At 34.6% G+C, this 13,267-nt stretch overlaps 1 protein-coding gene across 7 annotated transcripts in view; it reads right to left on the reverse strand.

Annotated features, from left to right (window-relative positions):
• Positions 1-108: 108 nt before the first annotated feature.
• The window catches only part of LOC121949865, an 18,728-nt gene continuing 5,569 nt past the window's right edge, over positions 109-13,267 (reverse strand). For 2 of the 7 annotated variants that reach the window (XM_042495681.1, XM_042495677.1), the window contains 29 exons: positions 12,298-12,349; positions 12,179-12,196; positions 11,759-11,830; positions 11,304-11,396; positions 10,983-11,111; positions 10,006-10,083; positions 9,793-9,885; positions 9,628-9,720; positions 9,466-9,546; positions 8,978-9,055; positions 8,793-8,882; positions 8,259-8,348; positions 7,719-7,787; positions 7,538-7,630; positions 7,377-7,451; positions 6,406-6,495; positions 6,060-6,125; positions 5,844-5,942; positions 5,663-5,755; positions 5,502-5,576; positions 4,468-4,536; positions 4,297-4,389; positions 4,137-4,211; positions 3,923-4,006; positions 3,717-3,809; positions 1,765-1,833; positions 1,028-1,153; positions 775-931; positions 111-675 (listed from right to left, as the gene is read on the reverse strand). In XM_042495681.1, the coding sequence (XP_042351615.1) occupies positions 213-675; positions 775-931; positions 1,028-1,153; positions 1,765-1,833; positions 3,717-3,809; positions 3,923-4,006; positions 4,137-4,211; positions 4,297-4,389; positions 4,468-4,536; positions 5,502-5,576; positions 5,663-5,755; positions 5,844-5,942; positions 6,060-6,125; positions 6,406-6,495; positions 7,377-7,451; positions 7,538-7,630; positions 7,719-7,787; positions 8,259-8,348; positions 8,793-8,882; positions 8,978-9,055; positions 9,466-9,546; positions 9,628-9,720; positions 9,793-9,885; positions 10,006-10,083; positions 10,983-11,111; positions 11,304-11,396; positions 11,759-11,830; positions 12,179-12,196; positions 12,298-12,349 (2,856 nt within the window). In that variant the 3' untranslated portion in view covers positions 111-212. Of the gene's footprint in view, positions 676-774; positions 932-1,027; positions 1,154-1,764; positions 1,834-3,716; positions 3,810-3,922; positions 4,007-4,136; positions 4,212-4,296; positions 4,390-4,467; positions 4,537-5,501; positions 5,577-5,662; positions 5,756-5,843; positions 5,943-6,059; positions 6,126-6,405; positions 6,496-7,376; positions 7,452-7,537; positions 7,631-7,718; positions 7,788-8,258; positions 8,349-8,792; positions 8,883-8,977; positions 9,056-9,465; positions 9,547-9,627; positions 9,721-9,792; positions 9,886-10,005; positions 10,084-10,982; positions 11,112-11,303; positions 11,397-11,758; positions 11,831-12,178; positions 12,197-12,297; positions 12,350-13,267 lie in introns of all 7 variants that reach the window. The other 5 variants (XM_042495680.1, XM_042495682.1, XM_042495679.1 and 2 more) reach the window with 5 other exon arrangements.

A 13,267-nucleotide genomic window follows, 5' to 3' on the forward strand; every position in this document is an offset into this window, starting at 1 on the left:
TCTGTTTCATTTTTTACATGTTTAAAATAAATCAAATCAAATAAAAAAGCCATTATATCCAGCGTGAGTTGGATATAATTACCAGCACCTTTGCCCCGTGCCAAAATCAGGCTAGTGTTGCAAAAAATTGACGTAAACCATTTAAGATTCTTAAAAGATTTTATTAATAATAATTTTATTGCTCTTTTTACAAGGTTTGTGGTTATTTTTGTTTAAGCCAGTTTGAGTTTAACTTTGCAGATTTTCACACGGCTGTTGTCCCACATATACAGAAGCCTTTTGTTGGGATAATATGACAGCATAGCCAGGGTGCCGTTAGCTGGCCTCAAATCAAAACTTGCATTCAGGAGAGTCTCTTTCTTTAAATCAAAGGCGTATGTAACTCGTCTGTCTTTGTTGTCTGTAAAATACACCACCCCGCACACAATGAAAGCATTTCCTGCTTTAGTTGTGGGGTAATGAGTGTTAATAACTGACTCCACAAAGAATGCGTCAGGGTTAATCTTCGCAACCATTGTATCATCATCTGTATCGGATGCAAAAATGACCCACAGGCCGTTTTCATCCGCAGAAAACTTGAAATACGTCTTTGAGTTGCGGAAGAGATAATTCAGACTGTTATACCTGCTGTTTGCCATGATCAGAGTGTTTTTCCTCCCCGTGTTCAGGTCAAATCTGGAAAATATTGATCAAATTAAGAAGCTGAGTGTACAGGAAAATATATCAGTGAGTGAATAAGGCAGTGACAACATTTAACCCACAAAAAAAACTCACTTTATGAGCCTGTTTGTTCCTGCGTGGTGAAAGTAAAGCGACTGCTTGTAAACAACATGACCGCAGCCCTGGTAGAACCTGCTGATGTCGAGAATTTTGAAGTGTTTTGAAGCTTGTATAAATTCAGATAAGTTCCTGTACTCCACCAAAAGTCGACCTGAGGAAGAAATGTGTCTGTGTTTAAATAAACCCACAACAACTCACAAATCTTTGTGATGAATAACTTGTGGTTGATATTATAGAAAAAAATCACCTGAAAAATGATCAGCCAACCAGTATCGGCCGTCATCCAGCCGAAATGCATCGGACATCAAGGCGCCAAAAGTGCTCTCAGTATTGTTGTTTTTCACCGAACATTTAATAGTTTTAATGTTGCACTCTAAATGAAAGAAAATATGTGCTTCAACATTTGAATAAGTTATCCAGCAGCCCAGTCCCTTAAACGTTGGCATTGTACATTACTGCAAACCACAGATACGTTACATGTGTACAAAGTAGTTAAAACTACATGTATATCAGATGAGTTTCTGTAAGGAGGAGAGGTTAGTAAATTGAAATGTGAGTCTAACATGAAGGACGTAAAGTTTTACTGAATAAATTTAAATACGCTCTGCCTTTATTTTACAATGTAGAAATTACAGATAAACAAACAGTTAATTAAATATACTTTAGAATACCAAGTATTTCTATAAGTGGAGGATGTTTTGGTTTGTTTTAAAAAAAAAAAAAAAAAAAACTCAGTTTTTTTAAAGCCTAACCTAGGTTTTTGTGCCTAAACCTCACCACAACTTAAACATAGCATTTTCATAACATGAAATTCAAAACCTTAAGTTTCAAGAAACCCAGCGTACATTTGTAAAATATCAATGGTTTGCTGAAACGAACAAAGCCAACATTTATTTATTCTGACCACTGGGTTGTATTTAATAGACAGATAGAGATGGATAAAACGTGCCTAATTTGAAGTGTGATTTTACAAAATGTTCTGACCAGTTTTTGTCCTTCTCTCATTAGTTGTCGCGTTGATCTTGTTGTTGATCTGGAGTTGATATGAAGAGTCTAAACAAAACGCAAGAAGAAGAGAAGAATCATTCATATCACACATATCACAAATATAAAACTATGGTGGATTTTTTAAATCTATTTTTAGTCAATAAAAGTGGTGATCTGTGGTGATTTTGAATTCTGCCACCGGTAATGTGTATCATTATGCCTTGGAATAAAATAATCTTACATATAACATTTTAAAGATAAAAGATGGGATCTGAGAGAAAGGAGAAATATAAACAACAAAATATGAATGTGAATGTGAGTCAATACTTAAACCTAAAAGGGTACACAAAACACCTCTTAAGGAATCTCTGTGTGTGTGAGAATGTGTTTGTTCTCCACATGTCTCAAGATCCATTCATCTAAATTAATGAATAAATAAATATAAACATATTAAGAGGAAATAAAAAAATATGGCAAGTGTGGTAATAGACAACAACAGAAAATAACAGTAGAAATATCTAAATATAATAAAATACTAAATACTACAACTATGATGTATTAACACAAGAGACAATCGTAATTAAAAATCAATTAAAAATTAATAACTACATTTGGTTGTGTGTAATTACGCACTGTGTCCACTGGAGGGCAGTAAAGAGATGTAATTATAAATAAGTAAAATAACAGTCTAATAATTAAAATATTCAGACAAACCAACTAAAAGGCAAATTAATGAATAAAAAATACTTAGAGGAAATAAAGAATTAAGCAATGTCCCGCAAAAGACAATAAAAATGAATACAAAAAAGAAAAATACATTAAAATTATGAAAACTACTATAACATCACTACAGTTTTAATTGTCTAACATGTTAAGACAATCTTAGTTAAACATTAAATAAAAAGAGCTTTTATAATAACTAAACAATTATATCACACTATGACGTTTGACTATTACAACACTGTCTCTACACTGCCCTCCGATGCTCATAGTGTGTAATTACAGCTAGTTATGTGTAAGTGCGCACCTTGGCCACCGGAAGGCTGTGAAGAGACATGATTATTAAAAAAAAAAAGATAATGAATGAATGATTGTAAAAATATTAAGAGGAAAAAAATTAGGGAAAGTATGGCAAACGATAACAGAAATGCAGTATAAAAAAATACAATAAAATTCTTTACAAATGTATATACTTTGAAAAAATACAACCACAATGTACTAACACATTTAAAAAATCTAATTAAAACTTTATTTAAAAGGGTCTTAGTAATAACATACTATGTTATGCCTTTTGAATATTACAACATCTCTGCACTGCCCTCCGGTGGTCACAGTGTGTAACTACATTTTGTTTTATGTAATTACGAAATGAGATCACCAGAGGGCAGCCAGCAAAGATACGATTATAAATAAATAATTTTTAAGAAATCAAATAAATAAATAAGTGAAATAAACAAATAAATTAACAGATCAATAAATATTGAGAGAAAATAAAAATCAATGGAAAGTACTGGAAAAGGCAATAAAATGAATGTAGAATAGAAAAAATACAATAAAATGATGAAAAATGTATTATAAAAATACTACAATTACAATCTTCTGACACTTTAAGATAATCTTAATCAAACATTAAATAAGAGGGTTTTTTAGACTTATATTATCGGCTAATCAGTTATTATTATTATCAGTTATTACAATATTATGGCATATGTATATTACAAGTCTCTCTACACTGCCCTCCGGTGGGCACAGCGTGTAACTATATTTGGTTCTTTGTAATTACACCATATCACCACCAGGGGGCAGTAAAGAAACATGATCAATAAACAAGTGGAATGATTTGACCCGGCACTGCACTAGTTAAATAAAACTTTGTAACTTTGTAACATGTAATGTTTAAAGTTAGGGTGACTGACTTTACTGACAATTTAAAACATGGCCTTTCTTACCTGTTGATGCTTTTATTAGTGCCTCTGAAGCATTTTTGCTTTTGGTATCTTTCAAGGTGTCTTGGTTGTCATCTTGATGTAATGACACTGACTCTAGAAAATTATGAAAGTATTGGGTTGAACTTTTTTCTATTTTTTTCTCCATATATTCAGTTTTAGGTGTGCCTTTTTTTAGAGTCTACCTGCTGCTCAAAACAGTTGTTTACCTGCTTCCATGTTTGTGTCTGGGCGTTTGTCAGAATCAGTGACGTCTCTGTTGTTGTCGTCAGCTGGATGTTTAGTTGTTGATTCTGCAGAAAGAAAAATGAGGTTAAACCAAAAGAGAACAGATTTTAAATATCCCTCTTTTGGGAGAAAATATATTGTCACTACATATGTGATAAATGCAGATACCAAATAGGGAAACCAAAAGTTTCTTACCACTTTTCATAGGTTTATTAATGATGGTTCCACTGTTATTGCGGGAGTCACTGGTTTGATCTGCAGAAAGCAGAGCTGTTGAATGAAATGAAATTAAATATAGTGTATTAAAGTTTCAGTCACTCGCTTTACTCATAATTCAAAGCAGAGTGTTTCTGACCTGTTAATAATATTATTGGTGCCTCTGTAGCATTTTCTCTCTCGGTATAGGTCGAGGTGCCATGGCTGTCATCTCGATGAAATGATACTGACTCTAAAAAAAAAGTATTGGCTTTACTCAAATTTAGGTTTTTATAGTCTCCCTGCTGTTTAAAATGTTTGTTTTTTTTACCAGCTTCCACGTTAGTTTTCTCAGAGTCAGTGACGTCCCTGTTGTTAGTTGGATGAGGAGTCGGTGAATCTGTGGAAAGAAATGTGAGATTCAGCTGAAGGAGAACAGATATTAAATTCTCGCTTTTGTTGAGGGAGGATGAAAAAGTACTGACAGTAAATGTGTGAATTGATCAACACAAGATATCAATCAGTGAAACCAATAGAACGTGGGTGCCAAACATACGGTCTGAGGGTCCACTGAAGGGTCCAATAATACTCACTGGATGTCTACTGATGCACTTGTGAAGGCTAAGAGCCGTGGTGGGTTTAACACATTACAAAAGTAACAAAAGTAATGCATTACAGTATATTCATTTTTTGGCAGTAACTAGGTAATATAATGCATTAACAACAGGGTTTTGGTAATATTATTATATTTACATTGTCATGTGATGCCTTACCAACCGAAATAAACGATTTTCATTTGTCATTCATTCACATAGCATCACTTCTGCCATCAGAAAAAAAAATCCCCAAGCTTTTTGTGTCTTGCTCTACACAGACAGTGATGTTATCAAGTTTTCCCAGTCAAATGAAGGTAACTAGTAATATGTAATGTATTACATTTTGAAAGTAACATGCTAGGATGTGCCAGTGAGTAGCCTACTTCATGTGAAATACTGCTTGAGAGGCTTTTCCACCCTGACCCAAATACAATTATCAAAACAACAAAAACAGCAAATATCTGTGTTGGAACACTATTGTTAAGGCCCCGTTCAGAGCTTCACTCAGGTGTGGTGAATCCAGCATCACAGAGGGAAAAACATGAAAAAAATGCACATCAGATGACAGTGAGCAGCAGACTGAACGTTGAAAAACTTAGACATATTGTTGAAAATGAACTTATTTTTCTTAAGACATCTCTAGTTGTTCATCAACTGTTTAGTAAATTCATGAACATTTTCAGAATGAACCTCTTTGCATTCAAAGAAAGGGAACATTTCAGAGATGTTATTTATATGTGATTTTTCAATGGTTTTACTGGTTTATTACCACTTTTCATGGATGTATCAATAAGCGTTGCTTGTTTACTGAAGGAGTCACTGTTTTGGTCCTCAGACAGTACAGCTGCTGGATGACATAAAACATTAAATATAATGTTTCAAAGTTATGTTCACTTGCTTTACTTACAATCTAAAAATGGTGTTTCCTACCTGTTAGTAATTGTATTAGTGCCTCTGTACCATTTTCTCCTTTGGTATCGTTTAAGGCGTCGCGTCTGTTGTCTTGATGAAATGATACTGACTCTAAAACAGATAAAAGTAAAGGGCGTGTTTTTTCATACAGTTAAAGTATGTTTTCATCGTCCCTCTGCTGCTCAGGACAGTTGTTTACCAGCTTCCATGTTTGTGTCTAGTTTCTCAGAGTCAGTGACGTCTCTTTTATTGTCAGTTGAGCCCGGAGTTGGTGATTCTGCAGAAAGATAAGATCCAACTAAAAGAGATGGCACAAATGTTTATTAAATAAATGATTAAATATTTTAAAAAGTCATTACTCTCATATAATTTATTGCTGTATATTCCTGTGATTTGGAGCTCATAGATTACTCACCAGTTTCTGTCGGTCTCTCGTTGCTCGACAAATTTGGCTTGTTGTTCTGGGGTGAATATGAAAAGTCTAAAGAAATAAAAATAAACAAAGTCACATTTTCTCATTCATTAAAAATCCACAGTTTTAGTAGATATATTTTGAGTGTTCTACAACTATTAAAAAAACCTTCAATATTCACTTAAACTGTACTGAACTGTGATTGTGGTCTAATTTTGCTTTACAACGAGAAGAGACCTCAACTCACCTGAAGAAAAACATCTTTAATGTGGATTTGCTGTGCAGCAAAGTCTTCTTTTCTTTTTTCTTTTTTTTTAAATAAATGACGTTTTCTATCACGGTTGCTTACCGGAGTCTGTACTCTTGTCCTGAGGTTTTCTAGAACCGGTAACAGTCAGTATGTAGCTGCTCTCATCGGCCGGATGTGTTGTTGGTGATTCTGTGGATAGAAAGTCATCATATATTATCAGTCATATATCATATAACATAAAAGAGGAACAAGAAGCCTGAGGTCTCACAAACAGACTGAAATCTAAATCATGAATGTGTAACTTCTGAATTGTAGATGAAATTATTTCTCTGCATAAAAATCTTGGGCTCCAACTTGTCCTTTGACCCGTATTTGGAAGTATTTTACCTTTGCATTGTCTGACAAATAATAAAGGGTCATGCCAAGGCAATTTGATATCATACTTTGTCACTGGATGATAATAATTATGACAAAAAACAAACAAATTATCTATCATGTAACTATCCACTTCATGCAATATGAATAAGAGGAAATAAATTGTTCGGGGTTTTTAAAACCACTTTGCTTTGATTTTCTTTTGATGGCACATTTCCAACTCACATTATTAGGACTAAATTGAGTAAATATTGACAACATATTATTTGAATTGAATTCAATAAAATCATTACAGCATTATTTTTTCTTAACCTTAAAAGTTGCAATACCAAAAATGTACTGTTGCAAATTGTTATTTTTAGGTTCATGCATGGATAAACAAAGCCAGGGAGCCTTTAAGTGAAGTTGTGGGATTTTTTTCTTGGTTTCTCCAGAACTTTTCATAGTTAAGGCAAACAAAACACACTACTTCAACATAAAACAACACATGAGACACAGGATGTTTGCCCACATGATAGAGCCGGTCTGTACGGTTCCACTAATGATTAGAAGTCATTTTGATCAAGTTAAAATTTATGTCTTTTGCCTTTGCACAGCAGAATATAACGAAGCCAGCGCATGAATGCTGTTGGCTGTTTATTCTTTTTGTGGTCAACACAGATACCAAATAGTGAAACTAAAAGACAGTTTCTTACCACTTTTTATGGATGTATCAGTGATGGTGTCACCGTTATTTAAGGAGTCACTGTTTTGATCTGCAGAAAGCAGAGCTGTTGAATGAAATTAAATATTTAATATAGTGTATTAAAGTTTCAGTCACTCGCTTTACTCATAATTCAAGCAGAGTGTTTCTGACCTGTTAATAATGTTATTGGTGCCTCTGTAGCATTTTCTCTCTCGGTATAGGTCGAGGTGCCATGGCTGTCATCTCCATGAAATGATATTGACTCTAGAAAAGACAGAAGTATTGAGTTTACTCAAATTTAGGTTTGTACAGTCTCCCTGCTGTTTAAAATGTTTTGTTTTTCTTCATTTACCAGCTTCCACGTTAGTTTTCCCAGAGTCAGTGACGTCCCTGTTGTTAGTTGGATGAGGAGTCGGTGAATCTGTGGAAAGAAATGTGCGATTCAGCTGGAAGAGAACAAATATTAAATTCCCCCTTTTTTAAAGGGAGGAGGCAAAACTACTGACAGTAAATGTGTGAATTGATCAATAAAAATACCAAATATGGGGTGCCAAACACACGAGGCCCTGCCAAGGGTCCAGTAACACTCATTTAATCCCTATAGATGCACTTGTGAAGGCTAAGAGCCATGTTGGGGTTAACAAGTTACAAAAGTAAGAAAGGTAATGCATAACAGTATTATATTCATTTTTAGCAGTAACTAAGTAATATAATGCATTACAAGCAGGATTTTGGTAATATTGTTACATTTACATTGTCACGTGATGCACCACCCAAAATAAACTGTTTATTACTTTCATTTGTTATTCATTCACGCAGTGCCACTTAAATATAATGTACTGAAGTTACAGTCACTCATTTTATTTATAATATAAAACACATTATTTCCTACCTGTCACTTTAACTGGTTCATCTGTAACATCCTCTGTGTTGGAGTCAGGGAGGGTGTTGTTGCTGTAGTCTATACGCAATGATACAGACTCTAGAGGTAAAGAGTATTACATTTAACATCACAGTCACCAGGAGCACTTCTCTGAAGATACCTCATACTTTATATAACTTTTCTGATAACTTAGGTTTTTGTATAGTTGCATTCTTTCATTTTTTTAAGTGAAAGATTTTAATATTTACACAAACATCCCGAATAAACGTGAGTTGATTTCCTTACAACATACTGTAAATGCATTTTTTAAAAATCAGTTGTCATTTGTGAGGAATGGATCATGATGCAAGAAAGCTGTGGTTTGTGTGATGACAAGTTTTGTTTTTTTTAGATATGAAGATATATTTTTCTGATATTAAGAAAGACATTGGGATTATTAAAATGATGCTACAATTTCTATTAAGTAAAAAAACAATTCAAAACAATAAAATCAATAAAGAGGTCTGTCAATAAAGTCTTTGAGCCGCTCAAATGGTTTCTTACCAGATTCTTTATCTGCGTCTCGAAGTTTCTCAGAGTCGGTGACAGTAAAACCATCTCTGGATTCGTGTGTTGGATGTGATGCTGGTAATACTATGTAGAAGATTTAACGAGATAATTACAGTACGAAGTTAAGATCACATCTGCAGGACAAAAAAATTTTATTAATAGGTCCCAGTATCTCCTACCTGAGAATAGGTCTATTAACGTCTTTGCAATATTCTCGGCAGTTTCAATCCACGTGTCTGGATGAGGTGATACCACCTCTGTTGTAAATAAAACAGAATGTGGATCACAATACAACTTTAAACTGAACCACGCAGAGTGTGGTCATGTAGTACAGTCTTATTCGGTATTAAACAATATAAGCTTGTCCCAAAACAACAGTAGAATGAATAAAAATCTGTCTGTGAAGTATTCCTGTGACACTGAACTAAACATGCATGTGAATTGGTCAATACTGATATCAAATACTGTATATAGCCTAGTGGTTTTACTGTGAATTAGAGTAATTTCGGTCGGAATTGCCCATTGCCATCAGAGAAATGCTGATAAAAAAAGATAAATACAGAATAAAAAGTGCATGTAAAAAAAAAATTGGTGCATTTAATTTTAAAAGTTATTTACACCAGTGCATGTACACATGCAGGTATTTTGATTCCTCACAGTATCTTACCATTTTTCAAGGGTGTATCATTAGTGCTTCCGCTGCCATTGAAGGCCTCACTGTTTTGACTCAGGTCAGGAGGAAATAAAGCTGTAGAAAGAAAACAGAACAGTGTTAGAGGGCAGCACCTTAAATTAGACTGTTACTTATAATACAAAACATAGTGAATACCTGTTAATAATCTAATTGGCCCCTCTGTGACATTATCTCTATTGGTATCATTCAAGATGTCATAGCTACCTCCTGGATGAACCGATACTAAACCTAGAAAATAAAATGAAAAAGTTAAACATGTTATAGGTCTGACAGCAAAGTTTTTCTATCACAGTTGCTTACCAGAGTCCGTACTCTTGCCTTGAGGTTTTCTAGAAGCGGTAACATTCAGCATGTCAGCATGTCTTTCATCGGGTGGATGTGCCGTTGGTGATTCTGTGGAAAGAAAGACATCACATATTATCAGCCCTATTTATTAAAGAGGAATAAGAAACCCTAAATCTCACAACCAGACTGTAATCTAAATCATTATGTAACTTCTGAATTTCTTCCTACCGGTCTTATTAATTGTAGAGCTGCGGTTTTCTGTGTCGGTGTCATTGAGGGTCACCCCAGTCAGAGAAGGAGATGAATCTAAATGTGCAGAATAAGAGGAGAGATGAAACTTTTGAAAATGTCTCTAAAAAATAATCAGTTTAACAGCCAAAACCTTATGACCAAAGATTACCTCTTGTAGACTTGAGAAACTGTGTCAGTACTGTGTGTTTTTTCCTTCATGGTGTACTACATCTGATCAGAGCTATAGCTACTACTGAGGACACTGAGGTCATGTTTACCTTTACCTAATCGACATGTGACTTAGACTCAATATTTTTAAATGAGACATTTAGGCCAATAAACAAACAAACAAATAATTATCATAAACTAACCAGAATTACATTCTTAATAGTGCTTAGATGTTTAGATTTTTTTCTGATTTAGACTTTCATGTTGGGGAATAAAATGTATAGACAATAGAATTAAAAAGAATTTAAAAAATAAATAAATAAATAAACCACCAAATAATACAAATAAATATATATTTATATTTATTGTGTTGGTCATAATTTAGGTGAACTTGGATTGATTATCTCTGAAGTCCCAGTACAATCATGTGGTCAGATGTATTTGGTTACAGTGGATTTTACTAGCTTATTAGAATTGTGTTTCACCATATTTTGGCTCTGCACTTGTTACTCCACTGACCAAAGTGTGGTTAGAGAAGTTTCTGTGGATGTTTGATACGCCGCCTTAAAAACTGGCTCACTATTACAGTGACAGACATGAATTTAAGGTGACCACAGACATTATCCTGCATGATGGACCCACAACTTTAACTTATCAAATAACAAGTTCAAAGAGTTGATTTTTCAGGTATCACTCAAAATATATGTATTTTTCAATCAGGTCTTGGTGTAATTTCTGTTAAGAGCATTTTGGTTGTGAAAATCAATCATGCTGGTTTGTTGTGTAATCAGTGGAGATGTTCTCACCCGTCAACAGGTTGGTTTTTTGGTTGTGTTCTCTGATGAACTCATTTCTCACTTTATTACAATACCAAGCAGGACAGGCTGGTCCAGGTGGGCCTGCTGGACCTGGTGGACCCCTCGGACCAGGAGGACCTTGAATTAAAGTACAGAAAATGCAAGTGAGACATGTAAAACTGACCTGATAAACAATACTGCTGGTCAACAACAATAAATAAAAACAGTAAAGCTCTAAAAGGAAACTTAAAAATAGAATTTCTGACCTCCTCTCTGTTAATCACATTACTCAGATCAGGTTCAAATGTGCCGTGCACATGTATCTCTCACCCTCAATGAGAATGTCGTTGTAGGTCTCGCCTTTCAGTCGTAGAGGCCCAGGATCTCCTTTAAGTCCTGGTTCTCCTTTTTCACCAGGGGGTCCTAGTCATTGACAGGTCATTAGTTTAAACCACTGAGTTGAAAATACAAAATAGAAACAGGATGATCGTGTGTTCATCGTGCACCTACCAACAGATAATCTTCGATTACTTTTAACGTAATATTTTTGTCTGTGATGCCATCAGGAGTCTGAAACCAGCATGATTCAGATGTAATCTGTCCATGTGGCAGCTTTCCAAAGTCACTCGTGGACAGTGAGTGGGATTCATACGTTATGCAATCATGGCTGAACAAATGGGAGATTGTCTGAAACTTTTGACTGACTGTCTGAGTTTGTCTGTTCCGGTGCACGCCTCATAATGGGGTAATATCATTGGATTTGTTTGATATGACTGATTTCTCACCTTTTCTTCCTCGTTTCCCCTGCGGTCCGGGCACACCCTGTGGTCCTGGTGAACCAGCTCTACCAGGCAAACCTAACGGGCAAAGAAATTGCAACTGTATTTCAGCTTAATTTAAAGGGATAGTTTACCATCAATTTTTTTTTTTTTTTTTAAAAAAAAGCATTTTTTCTACTTTCCTGTAGTACTGTTTATCAGTCTAGATTTTTTTTGGTGTGAGTTGCTGAGAGCCATCTAGTTCCATTACATTGAAGAGAAGGCAGTCATCTCTACAGCTGATACCTCTAACACTCGGCAACGCACACCAAAACAATCTGGACTGTTAAACAGCAAAACAAGCAAGAATAAAAATATGTATTTTTAATTTTGGGTGAACTCTCCATTTGAGTGAGTGATGCAAGTAATTAAAGTGCATGTTTTTACCTGGTGGTCCAGGTGGGCCTAAGGAGAACAACAAATAAATACATATTTTTACACAAATCAAATACTGTAAAAGCATTAGCAACCATAAAAACCATCAACAGAATATTTATGAAGTGCACCTGTTAGACAAACTCCTCTGGAGCTGTTGCACAGATCCATTAAGGCTTTGACCTGAAATAAAGAAAACGGAAAACAACAGTAGGTTAGTTTGATTTTGATTTTGATTTGATTTTTCATCCTGATGCTCTCTAAAAGTTAAAATGTTGTATTTGAAATCACTGTGATACAAACACTTTTGCTTGCTTTCATGTGAAACATCTTGTCAGCTGCAACTGTGTCATTTGCTCTCAGGATGTAAGAGAAGTTTACAACTCTTTTAATTTCACGTGATTTCCATTATTAGAGCTCAAAAAATTAGTTAATAATTACGTGCTGACACAACATTAACTGGCAACATTTGTGATAATCAATTAACCTTCAAAGTTTGTTTTTTTTAAGCCAAAAATTTACTTACTACTGCTTCTTAATTTGAATATTTGCTGCTTTTCTTAGTCTCTGATTATAGAAAATTGATAATTTTCTGGGTTTTGGACAGTTGATCAAACAAAACATTAAAAAAAAATTAAAGACATCACCTTGAGTACTGGGAACCTGTGAGGAGCATTTTTCACTATTTTCTAACATTCCTTAATATAATCCAATGCCAATAATTATTTTAAATGAAAATAATCATTAGTTGCAGCCTTCATTATTATTGTTGATTATTAATCTAATAATGAAACTAGACTTCATTCTGGTATAATACTTGAGTATTACTGATACATGTGCTGTCATGAATACAGTAGTGCCCTCTGAAGAGATGCCAGTTCCCATCGGATATGAGTACAGTAGAGGGAGGAGGAGGAGTCACGCTCCACTGCTCAAAGTATTTATCCAGAAATCACTCAGTGGAAAACCAGATCTCTGAAACAGACTGTCGGATTCTTTGCATTACATGGACATACCTCTTATCCCAAAAGGGAAAAGAGAGGAAATGATTTTATAAAAGATGACAGCAAACAGTTGTCGATTGCTCCCCTGCTCTGTAAT

This window comes from Plectropomus leopardus, chromosome 11 (assembly GCF_008729295.1).
Source record: "Plectropomus leopardus isolate mb chromosome 11, YSFRI_Pleo_2.0, whole genome shotgun sequence".
In the NCBI taxonomy this organism is placed as follows: domain Eukaryota; kingdom Metazoa; phylum Chordata; class Actinopteri; order Perciformes; family Serranidae; genus Plectropomus; species Plectropomus leopardus.